The 19,726-nt window shown below is 39.5% G+C and overlaps 1 protein-coding gene across 2 annotated transcripts in view; it reads left to right on the top strand.

Annotated features, from left to right (window-relative positions):
• The window catches only part of LOC311288933 (uncharacterized protein), a 48,222-nt gene extending 31,133 nt beyond the window's left edge, over positions 1-17,089 (top strand). The window contains exons 3-4 of one of the 2 annotated variants that reach the window (XR_014627042.1): positions 10,745-16,163; positions 16,227-17,089. Coding sequence is in view for 1 of the 2 variants with exons in the window: in XM_084406616.1 (XP_084262742.1) it covers positions 10,745-11,928 (1,184 nt within the window). In the remaining variant the exon portion in view is untranslated. Of the gene's footprint in view, positions 1-10,744 lie in introns of both variants that reach the window. The other variant, XM_084406616.1, reaches the window with a different exon arrangement.
• Positions 17,090-19,726: the final 2,637 nt, after the last annotated feature.

Raw genomic sequence — 19,726 nt, 5'->3', positions numbered from 1 at the left:
ACTTCAAACTAAATTACAGTTATAGTAAATAGCGCATTTATAAGGCTATATATATATATATATATATATATATATATATATAATTTTTTTTTAATCGATTCCCAGCCCTAATATATATATAATATATATAATATATATATATTAGGGCTGGGAATCGATAAAAAAAAATGTAACTAATTAATTGCACAATTTGCTGTAATTAATTGCAATTAATTGCATTTCCCCCAAGCTTGTAATCATCAATATTTAAACTTAGAATCACCTAATTAAATTAAACAACACATGAAAAAAAAAAAGGAATAGAAAATAGTATTATATATATTAATAAACCTATAAAATAATATTAAACATCAATATATTATTCTTTTTCAATAATCAATTAACATAATCAATTCATTTTTTTTTTTTTTTTTTTTTTTTTTACTAATTATCAAAATAAAATATAGTCCTACAAAGCTATTATTACCAGAGCATGTGATCAGAGCAGGTAATTTTACCATTGTTGCCCAGCATGACTATAGAGCTGGTAAGTCCCGCCCCTTCCGCTAACCCCACTGGACCTCTAGGTTGAAAAATCGTCAATGCAAGTGAATGGGAGAAAATAATTATTTTCTGGTCCCGTTTGAATTGTGCCATGAATGTGAACATATGTTGTCTGTGAATTTTTTATATAATTTTTCATGTAAAGAATGCTACAATTTAGCGGGTAGAAGTTTGATACGGTTAGACTTTGTGTGAGAGCACTTTGTGGACTACAATTCTTCGCTGCTTTCGACGCGTTTGAAACGTCACCACCACTCGCACACGGACACTAGCTCACGGATCCCGCTAAACATGGCTGTGTCTTTGGTGCACTTCACCGCCTTTTTTCAAGGAGAGGACAAAATCGCTGAGGTTGGCGAAATCCACGGGTAAGTCAACTTTATGGGGTGACGTCACATAGGCGACATGTAGTCTTTCTCGTTATGTCTTTTCCACAACTGCTAGCCGAAGAATTATACCATATACTGTCAAACTCGTAACATGAAAAATTATATAAAAAATTCACAGACAACATATGTTCACATTCATGGTAGAATTCAAACGGGACCAGAAAATAATTATTTTCTCCCATTCACTTGCATTGACGATTTTTCATCCTAGAGGTCCAGCAGGGTTTTACGGAAGGGGCGGGACTTACCAGCTCTATAGAGTGCCGAAGTTATGACGTCATTTTGTAGGACAACCCGGAAGTTAGCGGCGCATGCGTTCCCTTGACAAAAAAGCTATGCATTTTCCCCATAGACTTTTGGAAAATCGCAAAAAATAAGATCTGTGTTCAACAAAGAGTTGTGACCCTAACACGTTTTGTCTATCAAGATAATCTTTACAAGTTAATCCAAAATTTATACATTTTGAAGCCTAAATAAAGCCGTCAGATATAAAATGCTAACGGTAGGCTATAAACGGACTACAGCACACCATGGTCGTGGATCAACGTCATCATCAAGCTTCCTCAAACTTTATTTAAGAAACACGCTCACTCATTATGATCTGCGCTGTGTATGAACACTTATCCACTTTTTCATGAGAAATATTACACATTCGTTTTTTCCAAAAATGTTAGAAACTAACTTTGTTTATGCGTGCCTCTCTGAGATTTTTTTTGTCTTTTGTTAATGTTTTATTTATTCGTTTATTATTTTATATAAACCGTAATATTATTTTCTTTGTGATTAAGATTATGCCTGATCATTGTGCCCCAAATAAACTTTAAAGATTATCTTTCACTGTATTATGTTTGATTGTATCTTTACACACCATTTGCTAATTCGCCAGAAAAAAACCGCGCTTTTACCATCTCAGAAGCACTAACGTTAGCTATGGCCATATCAATTTCCAATCTTATGTCCTTTTTCTTAGACGATAGAAAACCAATAGATCGAGGAGAGAACCACTATGTAAATCTGGACATGTAGAACAGTGCAGCTTAGATGCTGGTTTACTTGCCGGTATTGTACGGGCCAGCATGAGGGACAAGGTTTATCGAGTCTCGGTAAGTAAAACTAGGGAGAGATAGAGGAGTTATAATAGTGTTCTATGTATTTAAGATAACTATACAAATAACCTCTGAACAAGCATAACACAGTTAAATTCCAAACATTTAATATAATAGTTGTATATAATTATATACTGTATGTTGAATTTAAAGAGAATTGTCCAATTGCATCAACAAATGCTTATTATAATATATTATAATTAAACCATATATGTTCCCTAAATAAACCATATATACTCATTTTGTTAACATTTTCTATATATTTTTACCTGGTAATCCACAAGCCCCAATGTGAGAGCCAGTGTAGTAAATTTTATCTCACATTCACATTACTGTGAGCTGACTGGAGTGTAGTTACAATAGTATACAAGTAGTATACAATAGTTAAACATTTAATTCTTGGTATTTGTCAGACAGGCAACTTACTGTGCATTCGGACTATACATATCAGCGTGTTCTCTGGGAATTGAACTCGCAACCTTTTGCACAGTTAACAAAATGCTTTAATCACTGAGCCACAGAAACCTTACAGCAAGAGTTGTAGTAAACATCTTTATTTTCATAAAATAAGTTAACTGAAAACAAACTATATACTAATTGCAAAAACTGATAATTCACATGACAGGTCTCTACAGGGAAAGATGGCATTGTTGCTACACAATGTGAATGCCCATGTGGACAATACAAATGCAGCCATGCAGCTGCTTTGGCCATCTTTGCCATCCGCAATTTCAGCTGCACAGACACCACATGTCAGTGGAAGAAGCCCAAAGCAGCTAAGAGCACACACTCTGTAGAGGAGCTGTTCCCTCCACCGAATGAGCCTTATAACCCTCTGACACGAGAGCCAACAGCAGAGGATCGTGATTGGCTGAGGAACAGACTCGGGCAGGTTCTCAGGAATGTCCTGGCTTCTCTCACCTGAGCCTTAAGAGAATCCTCACACCTTGGAAGCACATTCTGTTCCTAGAATTGTAGAGTCTGTAGGTCATCAGGGGTCTGAAGCTATCCTGGCCAGTATGGCTTTGTCAGAGGAGGAACGGAGGGCTATTCAGGTGGCAACAACTGGTCAGCGCAACAATCCAAACTGGCATTTATTTAGACTTGGAAGGCTGACTGCCAGCAACTTTGGAGCTGTCCTTAGGTCAAAGCGTGTGACTGCTTCACTTCTTGTTAGGGTGCTGGGAAAGCAACAAGCCCTAGATGGTGTTTTGTCTGTACAGTGGGGTATTGTGAACGAGAGTGAAGCCATCCAGGCATTCACCACAGCAACTCAGATGCCAGTCGAGGAGTCTGGCTTGTGGCTGTCTCCATCAGGAGTGTTGGGAGCATCTCCAGATGGTCTGGTGGGGTCATCTGCAATATTGGAGGCCAAGTGTCCCTACAATGCAAGAGAAAAGTCAATTAGTGAGGCAGTGCAAAATAAGGACTTCTGTGTCAGTATGGAAGGGGGTGTTTACAGCCTGTGCAAAGACCACCCCTACTGGCATCAAGTACAGGGGCAGCTTCACCTCACTGCAAGAGAAACCTGCTACTTCACTGTGTGGACCACAAAACAAACTGTCATCATCCCCATATCCAGAGATGACACTTGGCAATCAAACCTGCAAGTCCTGGAAGACTTTTTTACGTCCCACATGCTTCCACAGCTGGCACAAAAGTAAACTGTAAATATTGTTCAATATATACATAGTTTATTAAGAGAACTGTTTATTAGAAGGTTGGCTAAAATGTACATAGTTATTATTAAAATGAATGTTAGTTATTGTTAAGTTATTTGGAATGATATGACAGAATCTTAATTTTTGGGGTAAACTTTCAATTTATTATTTGGCGGGTGGAGTGTCCTGAAAGTGGTGTTATGCTTCATTTTGTTAAGAATTAAAAAATAGTTGTAAAAAATCTGAACAATCCCAAAAAAATTGACATATTTCTTACTGTATGAGGTCGCGGTGCAATGCGAAAATCCCATTAGAACAAGCTGTGTGTCACATCGCACCTGGTGTAGACACAGTGTAATAGAAGCTGGGCTGAGCTTAACTGAACGATGAGAGAATAGAGGTATCTAATAAACTTACTGACCTTTACATTGAGGTAATATTAGAAACGTCAGGAAATCCATTGTTTCTGGCTGGATGGAGAGCAGGAGCCTGATGTTAATGGCTGGATGGAGAGCAGGAGCCTGATGTTTCTGGCTGGATGGAGAGCAGGAGCCTGATGTTAATGGATGGATGGAGAGCAGGTGTTTCTGGCTGGATGGAGAGCAGGAGCCTGATGTTAATGGCTGGATGGAGAGCAGGAGCCTGATGTTAATGGATGGATGGAGAGCAGGAGCCTGATGTTAATGGCTGAATGGAGAGCAGGAGCCTGATGTTTCTGGCTGGATGGAGAGCAGGAGCCTGATGTTAATGGATGGATGGAGAGCAGGTGTTTCTGGCTGGATGGAGAGCAGGAGCCTGATGTTAATGGCTGGATGGAGAACAGGTGTTTCTGGCTGGATGGAGAGCAGGTAATGGCTGGATGGAGAGCAGGAGCCTGATGTTAATGGATGGATGGGAGAGCAGGTGTTTCTGGCTGGATGGAGAGCAGGATCCTGATGTTAATGGCTGGATGGAGAGCAGGTGTTTCTGGCTGGATGGAGAGCAGGAGCCTGATGTTAATGGCTGGATGGAGAGCAGGTGTTTCTGGCTGGATGGAGAGCAGGAGCCTGATGTTAATGGATGAATGGAGAGCGGGTGTTTCTGGCTGGATGGAGAGCAGGAGCCTGATGTTTCTGGCTGGATGGAGAGCAGGAGCTTGATGTTAATGGCTGGATGGAGAGCAGGAGCTTGATGTTAATGGCTGGATGGAGAGCAGGAGCCTGATGTTTCTGGCTGGATGGAGAGCAGGAGCGTTTTTGCTCTATTCTGTTGCCACTTCTTTTATGAGAGGACTTTGGAGGTTCACTAGTGCACAGCATACCTGAACCAGTTTATCTGCAAAGTGCCGCAAGTGAGATGGAATAAAGCTCAGAATTTTAAAATCTTTTAAACGGCCATTTGCTACATGAATTCTGTTCTGTGCAATCAGCTTTGTAGCATGTGCTTCACTGTGTGTCAGTTGGCCGTGACTGAGGAATGGGGGAATGTTTACTGTGACTCCTCCTGGCAGAATGTTGTGGATTAGGAATCCCTTGTCAGCCAAAATCAGGTCTCCAGGCTTAAAATGGTTCAAAACACCAGAATCAAGTACTATCTCCTTATCACTTACAGATCCTGGGTAAAGTTTGCTGCAGTATGTAATCACAGCATTTGGTGCCACCCCAATGAGTACTTTGAACGAGTGCATGCCACGGTATGCAGAATAGGTCTCTTTCTGTGTATCCATTTGTTTGGGAATAGCAATTTTGATGTCAGTGCAATCCAATATCATTCTGCAATTTTGGAAAGGTAGAAATGAAGACGGCATGCAGGTCTGTTTTTTCTCCCGGCTGGGAACAGTACTCATTATATCCTTAAAAAGGACCTTGTGAAAAACCTCTATGAATGTTATTAATACATTACTTACAGTCCTTGTACTACAGTGAAAGAGTGCAGCCAAGTGTAAGTGTGTATAGTTGTGGCGAATTTTCATCAAGGTCATGAAAATCTGGTCCTCAAGGATGATTTCTTTGGGTCTCCATCCAGCAAAGTACGTAATGGAATCCTCAAAACGAGCAACATATTCACACACAGCACTGAAAGTATCTCTATCTGGCAATCCTGTCTCCATCCGAATCACACTTTCACTCATCTGAGAGGCTGAATACCTGTCACCACAGTTACTCGTTTGCCCTTGGAGTTTGTCTTTGAGAAACTGAATCTCTGCTGTGGAATGCTCTAACTCAATCTCAAGCTGGATTCTTTTTCTTCGTTCAGACTGCAGCTCTTCTTTAGTTGTGCTACTATTTGGTTGTTCCTCAGAATTGATAGTGAGGGTTTGATCAGCCGGAGATGGTTCATCATCTTTGTCAGACATAAATTGTGTAGCCATTTCCTCCCCTTCATCCATGGGTGGTGGAACATTTTTAGGCACATCAGCGCTATGCTGTCTCAGGGAGTATGAATGATCTTCCAAAATTTGTCCAGTAGGAACATCATTTGTGGATAAAAACAAAACAGGGACATTTTTTCCCCCTGCAGGAAAATGACAGCTGCAGATGCGAGAATGGACACTGGGCTTCCGGTCAGCTCGTCTAAGGATAAATTCAAAATAAGCAATGTTAGTTTTATGGAAGTTACACCTTTACAGATTAAAATTACAAAGAGGGGTGGGGGAAATCACACAATAAAATATTTGTATTAAATTAGAATGGAGTTTTTCAGCATTTACATTAATCTTCTTCATTGATCTGTCCACGTTTATATAGCACATTAAATATAGTTAACATTTACTACTAAAATAACAAAGATTAATATCATTGTTACCTAATGCCTTAACTAATGCTGTTTACAAATACAATCATATTATTATAAGTGGGTAAAAGCCAAGTTCACAAATATCAGGGTGCAGGACCCACCCTTTCTATAATTATATCCAAACAAGTTACAATTAAAGTCAATAAACCAGGTAATATTTTGAATATTTTAATTAAACACATTTCTCGACGTAACGTTAGCCTTTAATAAAACTGCAGCGGATCTAATCTATTAAACAGTGGCAAAGTAAACATGCTTTTAGATATTTTAAGAGAAAGACAAAAGGTATTTTAGCTGTTGATTTGGTTATGAAAAACGTTTATTCTTGCTAGCCTTTTTAACTCCATCTGACCGTCAAAGTAACATTAGCGTGTTAAGCAATACGCACCATTAAAGTTTCGTCGTGGCCACATTAAGGCAGTAAATACGGTGTTCACATGGAAATCATCGTTGTGTGAGCTTACCTTACGGCACAAACCCAGAGTCTCCGCTGGGTAAAAAAACGGGTAAACCGAGCATCTTTCATTCAACGACTTGTGGTTGCATCTCGGGACAAAACAAAACACCATTGTTGAACTACAGTCTCTCCACAGAAATAAAGAACTGGTAATCGGTTACCTTAATATCACAGAATTCTGTGTACAACAATATTTGGAAAACCTACAATTTGAAAAGACTAAATATATAACGTTATGTATATTAACTGAAAGGTAAACTTCTAAGAACGTGAAGCTGAAACGCGGGCTAGTGAGAGATTTCCTGTTTGTCATGATGATGACGTCTAAAGTCCCCGCCAAAGGATGTAGTCCCTTTTAGCAACTTGTTAGCAACCACAGTTTTTAAGACACAATAAAGTTTAAAAAAACACAAGCAGGTTATAACTGGTGTGTTTTATATCATAGATCAAAACGTGAAAATATTTAGAGGCTTTGTTAACCACAGACCTTATTTCAGGCGATTTAGCAAAAACCCATTAAAAAAAACCATAGACTTTTGGGGCGAGGGAACCGGAAGTGCTAAAATGCTAACTCACTTCCGCGTTTTGGCCTACAAAGTGACGTCAGAACTTCGGCACTCTATAGCAGCCGCAACAGGAAATCATTAAAACGAGACAAAAAAAAAAAGTGCTGCGTTAATTGCGTTTTTATTTTTTTTAACACGTTAAACATCTCAAATTAATCGCAAAGATTAACGCGTTAATTCCCCCAGCCCTAATATATATATATATATATATATATATATATATATATATATATATATATATATAATTAATATAATTTTATCCAAAGTGCTTTACAAGTGATTGCTCTCAGTCACCCATTATTTGAGGCTGAAACAAAATAACATTCAAATTCATGTTCAGCATGGCCAAAAACGTTAGTTTCATTGGGAGGTGGGGGTGCATGGTAAGACCCTTCAACACACAATCCAAAATAGGGGGCAAGGAGAGGTTGGAGTTGATCCAGAAAAGGTCGGGTTAGATTCTTAGACCTGAAATCGTAATGCATATCAAAAATGTTGTGATGTACTGCATGAAGTGTACCTACAAAGCATGGATGAGGGTTCAATATTAACAGCACAGTATTTCAGATAAAAAAAGCCATGTCAAATGGGTTTACTCACACACAATGTCCAGTGCCCAGGCTGCCAGGCAGGGAGAAGCACCACATCTTTGGATGCAAAGTCACACTGAGGAAAACAAAGAGTTCGAAGAGGAACTTGAACATGAGGCTAAAGCTGAGGTACAAGTTCTGTTACATTACTAAGCCTCATTATGGAGGAAGCCAGGTGACCACCACATAGGCATCCACAGCCACGGTTGCAATGCCCTTTATTTGAAAACAGATGTATATCACATACTTTGTGTAGGCAACATAAAAGTATACAGTCAGGAAACATGAATGCACAGATTATGTAAAATGTAATAAATGTAACTTACATGTGCATTTGCAGTCTTGACGATAATGTTGAAACAACAATTTGCAATATAAAAGGAAACAATGATTAGATAATTAATAATCCCATACCATGAGGAAATACAGTTAAACACACTTGGTTCAGATTTACTGTTGCTTCAACATCTCGGCCCAGAGTCCAAAAGTCAGACCTTGTGAGTATCGAGTTGTGGGCTTGGACAATTTCCTCCTTAGGGTCACCCTTACTATCCAGTACATAGTCCAGCTATGGGGAAATATACAGAACATTATGAATGCATGTAGGGCTGCACGATTAATCGCAATAAAACAGCACACGATTTGGCAAAGGCTGCGATTATCTTATGCGCAGCTTGTCAGTGGAGTGCGGCTGATCGGTAGTAAATACTGCTCCATCTGAACGCCTTTGATTAAACATGACTTATAAATACATGACTCCCTTCTGTGTAAGAAGCCACATCATCTCACAGAAGGATGCTCAACTGTCGTTATGAAGTGAGTTTGGAGTAAATGCATGTTATTAAATGTTGTCTTTTGTTGGATAAGAGGTTCATAAATGGTATGGGGGCGTTCACAGGTTTGCGTGTATTGCCTCAGTCATTTGCGTTTGAATAGCGCGCGCTCTCCGTGGGCGGGGTCACATTAAAAATAATTAGCTGAGATGAGAACGACTGACATCTCGCTCTTTTCATACAGATTACATAAACTGAGAATATTTGTTTTTTATAAAAATTACTTCATTTAAAAGAAGAGAATTCAAGCGTCATGCCTGTGTGTCTGTATGCCTGTTTGACTGAGTATTCGCTGAGTTATGGTTCATTTTCGGACGCGTTTCAGAATTGACTTCACTGACAGAGAGAAAGCAGAACTCGCATCATGTTTATTTTTCTTTATTTGGCAAAAAGCACAACACTTTGTTTTTATTGTGAGTATACACAAAAATAATACACACTTGACAGGAGAGATTGATGTATGAAACTGGTTTGTAAGATCAAAGTCAACAGAGTATTTGGAGTCTCGTTTGAACTGATAAGAAAAAAACCGAGCAAATCACGCCGGCGTGATTGCCGACCTCAGAGGGTTAATCTAAACCAATGAATCACCAATCAGTAAACATACCTCCATGTTGTACAACTGCTTTCAGATGTGACTGTAAATGTGTTTCCACTTTTGAGTAGTCACCCTTATAAAGTGGGCAAAAGGGGCAGTGGAGAAATTGGCATCCTTGCTCAAAACATCTTGTGGCCGCTTGGCAAAATTGACAGATGTAGGTATAGATTAGAGATATATGGAGAACATTAGCCAAGCTCAACTTACTTTTCTCACCATGCTAGCACTAGCTACTACCTGCTGCGTTGAATCCAAGGAATCCTCACGTGAGAAAGCTAAAACTCCGTTAGTTAGTAAACAATGTGCGTTTATAAATTCTGTACCTGTAGAAGACGCCCAAGCCACAGCTGGACCCTCCTCCCTGGAAGGGGATGCACAGTATTTGCAGGCTTGAGTATTCCAGGAGAAAGAGGTTTCCACATAACATCAGCTATGAACAGAGTGTCACGTTCCCTCCTCTCAGAGAACCATTGTTACTTTAGATAAACAGACATTCTTAACTATAGAAAACATGTTTACAGTACATTAACATGTTACAGTACATCCACTGAGATCTAGTATCCTATGTGGAGGTTTTTGGTCATATACTTAACACCCTTGTCTTGTCATAATTTAATTGTGGAAAATTACATCACATCTTTGTTTTCATGAATTCCATCTGTTAACTTAAGGAGTTGTGATGTTTCTAAAAACTGAGTAGTATTGGCATAACGTAGTGAAATCTAATGATAATGTCTCTCAGGGGAAACATATAAAAAGAAAAGCAGAGGCCCTAATACTAAGCCCTGTGGCATAATTTTTCATTCACTTAAAGTGGCAGCGGTCAGATAGACAGGACCTAAACCATGCTATTGCTTGTCCACAAATACCAACATAATGAAGCTATCAAACAGAATCTAGTGATCCATGTTGTCGAAAGATCTTATAGCAAATGCAGAGAGATGTAGCCACAATCAGGTGCCAAAAACAGGTAATTACTTTGCGCTTAAAGTACAAATTTTTATATATTTGCAAGTACAGTTATTGTGCAGGATTTTCTTGTTTTAAGATAAGAGGTTTGATAATGTCCCGCTTCAAAGTTTTAACCAGAGTGATATGTTAACCAGAGGTTCTGAGATTACAGGTAACACCTCTTTAAATAGCATACATGATGATTTTGAAGCTTTAAATGTCAAAATCTTTATATATGTTGCTTTGTGTTAACTTGTATTTCTTTTTTGTTTTAGACCTGATGCAGCTGAAAGAAGAGAGTGAAGAACTTAATGAAATGAAAGAGAAATATCAGTATGTGAAACATCATGATTTCACAACTGGAGAAAAATCTTATAGTTTTTCACGGACCGAAGAGGCCTCCTCACGAAAAAGAGCTCAAAAGACAGTTGCTAAATGTCATTTCACCTGCCAACAGTGTGGAATTCTTTTTGATAAACTCGGAAACCTTAAAGTCCACATGAGAATTCACACTGGAGAAAAGCCTTTCTCTTGCCAACAATGTGGAAAAAGTTTTACTCAAAAAGGAAGCCTTAAAAACCACATAAGACTCCACACTGGAGAGAAGCCGTACACATGCCCTCAGTGTGAAAAAAGTTTCACCCATAAAGAAAGCCTTAAAAATCACTTGAGAATTCACACTGGAGAGGACCCTTTCACCTGCCAACAATGTGGAAAAAGTTTCACTCAAAAAGGCAGCCTTAAAATCCACATAAGAGTTCACACTGGAGAGAAGCCTTACACATGCAAACTGTGTGGAAAGACTTTTACAAATAAGAAAACTCTTGATTCCCACATAAGACTTCACACTGGAGAAAAGCCTTTCTCCTGCCAACAATGTGGAAAAAGTTTCACTCAAAAAGGAGGTCTTAAAAGCCACATAAGACTTCACACTGGAGAGAAGCCGTACACATGCTCTCAGTGTGGAAAAAGTTTCACCCATAAAGAAAGCCTTAAAAATCACTTGAGAATTCACACTGGAGAGGATCCTTTCACCTGCCAACAATGTGGAAAAAGTTTCACCTATAAAGGCAGCCTTAAAAGCCACATAAAAGTTCACACTGGAGAGAAGCCTTACACCTGCAAACTGTGTGGAAAGACTTTTACAAATAAAAAAAACATTGATTCCCACACGAGAATTCACACGGGAGAGAAGCCTTACACCTGCAAACTGTGTGGAAAAAGTTTCACTCAAAAAGGAAGCCTTAAAAGCCACATAAGACTTCACACTGGAGAGAAACCTTACACTTGCAAATTGTGTGGGAAGAGTTTTACACATAAATCAAACATTGATTGCCACATGAGAATTCACACTGGAGAGAAGCCTTACACCTGCAAACTGTGTGGGAAGAGCTTCTCACAAAAAGGAAATCTTATGAATCACATGAAAATTCACACTGGAGAAAACCCGTTTGAGTGAGTGTGGAAAGAGTTTCAGTTCTAAAATTAACCTTAAAGCGGGGCTCAGTAACTTCGGGATTTCTTCGCTGTATTCTCGCTTTTTGCTCGCAGGTTTCTCTCTAGAGCTCCCCCCACAGCTTCGGAATAGATATTTGACAACACTGTTGTAAAAACTCGTTGGCTATTCTCAGACACCAGAGGCTAGCAGATCAACGACATCAAAGCAGATGGGATATTCTTTAAAACGTCTTCTTCATTCGGGTTCGAACAGCGTGAGGGAGCGCAATAATGACGGCATTTTAGCAGATTTATTTTGGCCGTAAAGCAATTGTTTATATCGCGAGACCTGATATCACGCGAGACTTCCTGACGGCCCGCCGCCCCAAAGTTGCAAGTGCGTATTTTCCGCTCACGGGCACCAGGGGGGTGCGAAACGACCACCATTCAACCCAAAATAAGTAAAATAACCATTCCAATGACTCCAAAGCTGTTCAGTTAAGGTAAAAAAAGTTACTTAGTTCACCTTTAACTGTCATGTGAAGATTCATTCGAGAGAACTGTTGTAAATGTAATCAAAGTTTCAAAGATTGGAATCACCTTAAAAATCATGTAATAACTCAAACTGTGGAAAGAGTTTCACACTTAAAGGAAACTTTTTAAACATGTATTTGTGAAATTAAGGCAATGTTCACACTGCCACAAAAATCTGATCATCCATGTTCTGTAACACTACTCTTATTTGCATTCCTATGTTCTTTATACTTTGATTTTAAGCTTTTTGTTGTCTTGTCATGTATTTATAAACTCCTGTATCTAGACTTAACCATCTTCTTTGCTACAGTTTTTAATATTTAGCAGTTGCAGTAGACACCTTCTAATTTCAGTAGGGGAGACCGGGTATAATTGTAACACGGGGAGAGTTGTAACACTACCAATTCCACGAATCAGGGATAAGATAGGAGTCATGTGAGAGTTTCAGTTTCCTCAGGCTTCCTTTGCAATCCCACATGGAGGTTTTCCAGGCTGTGTTGCTATCTCTCCTGAAGAACAGCAGAAAATCTAATTCTGAGGTAAGAAAGTAAAAAAAAAAATTATATATATATTTTGTTTTGTATTTCTACTGTTCTAGATAATGTTGTATGAGTTATATCAGGTCAGACTGTAGTTTCTCTAGTAAATAATGGTGTATCAACCTCCTGTTAATTTCAAAGCACCATGCTAATACAGCTAGCTAAACAATGGGTGACAGTGGTGGGGTAGGTTGTAACACATGTTTTGAAAGTGTTACAACCATCCCCTTACATACAAATAAGAACATTTTTGTGGAAAATCTCCTTGATGGCTGACGTGGCTGCATCAACGATAACGTTGAAGAATCCAACCTCCAACTTGCCAAGTGCATCACTGAAAGACTCATCATGTGATTCATATGAGAAGTGGCACTTTGTGGACCACATTCATTTCTTCACAAATGTCTTTGGCCGCCATCTGTGGAGTCACAAAGCCACTTGCCCTGTAGCTTTGGAGATCTCGATCAGTCTTCTTCAAAAGACTCACAGCTAGGTCCACATGCATATTAGGAGACTGCATGAGTTTGCTGGCATGCTGTATTGCAGATAGCATGTCATACCAAACAACCGTGCAGATGCTGAAGCATTTCGACCCCACCTCCTGTCGTAAGAGCTGCCACTTTGTTGTCCAGACAAAGACTGGGCCTCAGCCTTTATAGCAGGGGTCTTTGGTGTGGTCTCTCACCTCAATTAAAGCCTCTCTCACGGCAGCTCCCTGGTACCTCATGGGCTTGACGCCCTTGACCTTGCTCTCCCACCTTGTTTCTGCCGACATCTTTAAGGTTATGCTCACATGGTTCTTCAGTATGGCCCATCTTTGGGTGGAGGCTGAAAATAACGTGTATAGCTTTTGCAGGACACCAAAATAACTTATAGCATCAACAGATCCCTTAGCAGCATCACACACAACTAAATTCAATGTATGCGCCACACATGGCACAAACAGTGCTCTGGAATTATTTTCTAAGAGCCTGGCTTGAACTCCCTTATTTTTGCCTTTCATGTTTGCTCCGTTGTCATATGACTGTCCTCTGCAGTCTTCAAAAGGAATTGTCAGGAATTGTCAGGATCATGGATGCCAAGTGATGGTCTGTGGACGCCTCTGCCTCCAAAAATCCCATAAAATGTTCCCTAATATGGGGCTTCTCCATCAGTGACACCACTCTAATGACCACTGATAACTGTTCTGTGTGGCTTATATCTGGGGTGCAGTCCAGAATTACTGAAAAAACTTTGCCTGCTTGATGTCATCCACTATAGCAGATATGATTTTGCTGCTCAACAAATCAATCAGCTTATTCTGCACATGATGGCTTAGGTAGCTGTTGTGACTTGCTGTTCCTCTTGTCTTTCGACACAGTTAAGGTGATCTTTCATAATGGGATCAAACCTGGCCATAAGTTAGACCTCTTTGAGAAAATTCCAATTTGATGGTGTGAACAGTGTTTCTGTGTGTCCCCTTAGAGTCAAATTTCGAACTGTCAGTGACTGCACGATAGCAGTGAGACGTATCAGCACTTCTCTCCATCTCACCCTCTCAGCCTCCAGAAGTGCCATCTCCAGCTTATCAATAGTTTTCCCACTTTTTAACCTCACTGACAGTTCCTTCCATGCTTTCATGCAAATTGAGGTGTTCTGGATTGTTTTCATGTGATGTGAGGTAATTGCCATCTTTTCACCACTTACTAATGTCTTCTTAAAATATTGGTGGTGGCAACTTCTCCCATCACTCTCATTCCTATGGAAAACAAAACCAGGTGGCACCTTACTTGGTCCTCTGCGAACCAGCTCAGTCCGAATCCTGTCAGTCAGTTGTGAGGGCCAGTTAGCAGGGTCGGTTGACAGAGGCTCATCCTCAGCAGTGGGGGTTCAGCTCCAGGCATTTCTATCAGATAGCATATTGGCACATTACTCGGAGCACATAGCAGTGGAACATAACACATAGGCCTACTCAGAAATATTAAAATTGCATTAAATTGCAGTTGTCTTGTAGCCTAGGTAACTAAAACAGCCCGGGGTCAAATTGACCTCAAACATGATAGGAGGGTTACATAAACATGCACTTAACACGCTAAATGTCTGTCATTACACACTATATTAATCTAACTTTCAGGGAGGAACCATTAGCTCCTTGGTCACTGCCTCGAATTCTATGCATGGCACACTTTTAGTTATGACTTGTTAAACTATACTTTGTCACGAAATAGAGTTATAGCAAATAAATGGCAAATGTTCGTCTTTGAAACTACCTACAGATTTGAAAATTCCGTTGGCTAATTACAGGGCCTAACGTTAACTCAACTGATGGAAATAAATAATAACTGAACTTGTAACAGTTTTGTCGCAAAGCACAATATTATGGTGAAATTAGATCTCGGGCCTGTACAATGAAGGTAGCTGAACAAACTCGGGGTTACAGGATTAGTTTTGAGTTGACAAAACCAAACCGATGCAATCAGGCTTTATTGGTACCATGATGCAGCTCATCAACTTTCTCTGTCAACTCAGGCTTTGATCCTTAAGCTATGATTACTCCACACGCGCGTGCACATACAAGAGTGACGTCGACATTGAACAACCAATCGCGGGTAGAGCGAGAGCGATATATTTTTCCATGGAGGAGCAAGAGATAATCATTCAGAATTACGATGATTTTAAATATGTATTTCAAACTCGAAACAATACGGTCTCTGCTGCCAAAGCAAGAGAAGACTGTTGGAGAAAGATTGCTGATTGTTAATGTGTAAGTTAAACAAATACGTTCTATATTTATGTAAAATTATGTATGTATATATGTATGTGTAGCCTATATGTGTAATATAGCCTATAGCCTATTTTTATAATATATAAAAAATGTGCATGTATGTACTAAGAAAGATTAATATTCATTGATTTTTAGATGCAACCCCAACTCCAAATGTTCTTGGCAGCAGATAAAGACAAAATATAAAAATATAATTCAAAGTGGTGAGTATTTACCACAACCTTTTATTACTTTGTGAACATTTTATCACAAACACTTGTTTGCAGCAAACAGAAATAAAGAGTTAAATTCAGAAAACCAGAATACACTGGCGGAGGAGTTGGCTCTGAGTAGGCAATAAGGGACGGCCGATTATGGATGGGATTACAGGTGCTGTACAGTCTGACCCTGGTGCTGGCTCCTCTAAGCAAGTAACACTGGGTACGTGTGCAATACATTACTACTTTTTTAAGTTTTAAATATGGCTGACTGTATGTTCTGCAGTAGAGGGAAATACAGTGTCCCTGTTGAAGCCAGCACACATACACACAGTCTCCCACACAGAGGTCAGTATGCAGCAGACAGAACACCAAACATAACCTGCTTTACAACAGTTATGCTTTACATTGGCCTATTTTTATTTATTAGGGTGGAGGAAATGAAGACACTCTGTCTGTGTGTTCTCAGACAGTTGCTGATGTGAATGCACTGGGCTTTTTATTATGGCAAACATTTGAATGTGTGGCATAAAAAAGGGACTGGCCCTTAGTCTCAAGTCTCATTTATTTATATAGCCCTTTCTACTACAACGTAGACCAAAGGACTGTACATCTAAAAGCAAGAAAAAACATACAAAAAACATAATATACAATGACAGAGTCAAGAATTAAAAGAAACAGAATACAAATACATTTTCACACGAATTTTAAAAACATCAACTGACAGTGCAGATCTAATATCAGGGGGAAGAGCATTCCACAGTCTAGGGCCAACGACTGAAAAAGCTCGATCCCCTTTAGTTTTAAGACGAGTTCTTGAAACAAAGAGCAGTAAACAATTAAAGGACCTTTGAGCTCTACCAGAGTTCAAGGTGGAAACAGACTCAGTCAGGGCCCTGTACAAAAGGAGTCTTGAACTAGACTGCACACTAAAGGAGACTTGAACTAGACTGTTCACTAAAAGAGCTGGACTGTGAGCTGAGGAGGCTCAAAAAAAAAAAAAAAAAAATGGAGATCAAACAGCTGGATAAAACTGATCTCAGTATGTGAACTTATTTAACCAAGTAACACTTTAGTATGAATATTTATTAATGCAACTTTCTCTTGCTCTCTTTCTCCCTCCCATCCCACAAAACCAATAAAACAGTTTGAGACCTATCTGCAGTTTCAATGTGCTTTTATTAAGTGTAATATTGTATGGTGATTGCATCTACATCTGCACCAGCTGGGTGGTCAAGTGTGATCGGGTCAGTTTCATCGGGGAGAAGCTGGTTTTGTGTTGTTTCTCGCTCCTTTCTACTGGTGGCTATATTATGCAGAATGGCACATGCAGCCACTATCTGTGCCCGCTCTGGTGACTCTTAAGCGCCGAACACAGTTGAAATGTGCCTTTAGGATGCCAAAGGTCATCTCTATCTTCACTCTGGTTTTACTGAGGGCCACATTGAAGCGGTGCTGTGGCCCTGTCTGAGGGTCATGATAGGGGGTTATTGTGTAGGTTTTTCTATCTCAGTTCAAATGAAGTGTTTTGTGCTGACACAACACAGACTCACGGAAAATTTGTGAGACAAGCCCTGGAGCCAGGCCATTTGGCATCCAAACTTGTGATTCGTTCATGACCACAAGTCGTCTGCAGATGAAATGTTTAGTAGATCATTGTTATATCTGTTAATGTTACTATTAATTTAAAGGGACAATAAGTAGCTTTTTAGGTATTTTATTATCTCAAATCAATATTTTTATTCATAAATATGCCCTCAATGGTGTACAAATACCTATGCCAATGATCAGACTAATCCTCGTAAACGAAGAATTTATTATCTTTATATACATGGGACGGGTAGGTCCACGGAGGCTTCCATGTAGTTCCGCCATCTTGAAAAACTATAATAGCAGAGAGGGACAAAAAGTACTAGGCCAACGCGTTTCGTTCAGAGCCAGCGTCACATGACTGAAGCCAGCAGAAGCGGAGGAGCAGAGCAGTTGAGAGGCGCTTGTCACTGCCGCGGCAAGTTTAAAAGGATGCACTGCACGGTTATTTATACACCGTTCATTCATACATACATATGAGTCACAGGATAAGGAGTCCTCGTCGACGAAAAAGTCCAAAATAGACTGTAAAAGGAAACGTGACCGGAGATTACAAAACAAGGGTTAATGTCGGGATAGCTAATGCAGGAGAAAGCTTTCAAAACAAGAGATGCTGAAGTTGCCTGCTTTCTTCTCGACAGGTAAGTCAATGTTACGGTCTTAATTACAAGCTTATTTTTCATTGCTTGGTTGTGAACTTTATTATATAGATAGTAGAACATTTATAGTTATATCTATTTATCTATTCATAGTAAGTTAAACAGGCTCTTTGATGAATAGCAGCTATTGAGTAAAGTAACGTTAGAGAAGGCACGGATGATGATGATATCTAACAGTGCACGTACTTCAAAAATATAACGAATAAAGGCGGCATTACTACTAACTACCATAGTTAATGTTTTTCACAGTCAGTAATTTATACTGTAGCATTCTTTTTTTCGTTGATTCAAGTTTCAGTTTGTTTTAAATAACAAACCTGTTCACCCGAAGAAAAACTCGAAGTGCTATTATAAGACATCCTGTCATAGCTTTTTGGTACATAACGTCTACCGTAGATGCAACGCGCATTTGAAAAAGTGAGGCGCTGGAGAGCATTATTCGTTTGAATGCAAAATACAGTTTCACCACTAGATGGGAGAAATTCCTACTTAGTGTCCCTTTAAAGATTCATCTCACAGAAAATAATCATCTCACATATTCACATCATCTCTACCTGAACATTAAGGCTGTGATAGGACTTCCTATTAACATAATCTGCCTCATGTTCCCCTAGAGCAGTGGAGATTGGAGCAATAGACTGCATACATGTTGCAATGACTATAGGGAATCCTATCATAAGATTAACAGAATAATAATAAAGATTTAAAATAATTCTTAACATGTATTATATTGTATAGTACATGTGTGAAATTTGCTTTAAAAAAAAAAAGTGTTCACCCTATCATTATATCTTACCGGCAATTTTATAAAAGCCCTCTTTTATGGACATGGTCGATAAATGTCCGGGGAACACTATTAATGAAACTATTCATGTACTCCTGCAGAGCGAGGACCACCTTGCGAATGGTTCGACAAACCGTGTTTTCCCCCAGCTTCTGTGCGTCACCCACCGTGCAAGTATACATGCCAAATATATAAAACCGCAACGCAATACCATTTGCGGTAGCCTACAGTAAGTGCATGAATTCGACGTGTTAAATTATTTATGTGCGGCTCAAGAAGTTCGCAAAGATAAGACATTCCTTCCACGGAAAATCTGTATCTTTCATACAAGTAACTATCAGGAAAGGCAAGGGGATTTTGTCTGGCTAAAAACTCTTTCTCTACGAAGTGCTCGTCAAACAATTTGCGCTGAGATGTCACAGGATTTGGAAGAAAAGGTGAAGTCATTGTAATAGACACTGGGAATAAGTTACGTCACCTATATGTTTCTTTGCTCTCAGCTGATTGGTCAAACTTCAGTCTGAGATCTTGAATCCAGAACATAACCTGCCCCGGAGCAGGTTAGCCGTGCAGCGTAAGATACCATGGCAACGAACACCGATTAAAGCCAAGCTACTTTCATAGTACCTAAAACCCAGGGTTGGCGGAAACTAAACTGAAACATAGCTGGCTAGCCACCTAAACCGGCTTCATGGTATAGGCCCCTCGTGTTTGTTGAGTTAACCCTCTGGGGTCTGAGGGGTTTTCTGGGCC

The sequence above is a fragment of the Rutilus rutilus genome (genome assembly GCF_951802725.1).
Source record: "Rutilus rutilus genome assembly, chromosome: 4".
Taxonomy (NCBI): Eukaryota; Metazoa; Chordata; class Actinopteri; order Cypriniformes; family Leuciscidae; genus Rutilus; species Rutilus rutilus.
Note: the sequence above shows the minus strand (reverse complement) of the source record. Positions and strands in the feature narration are given on the sequence as shown.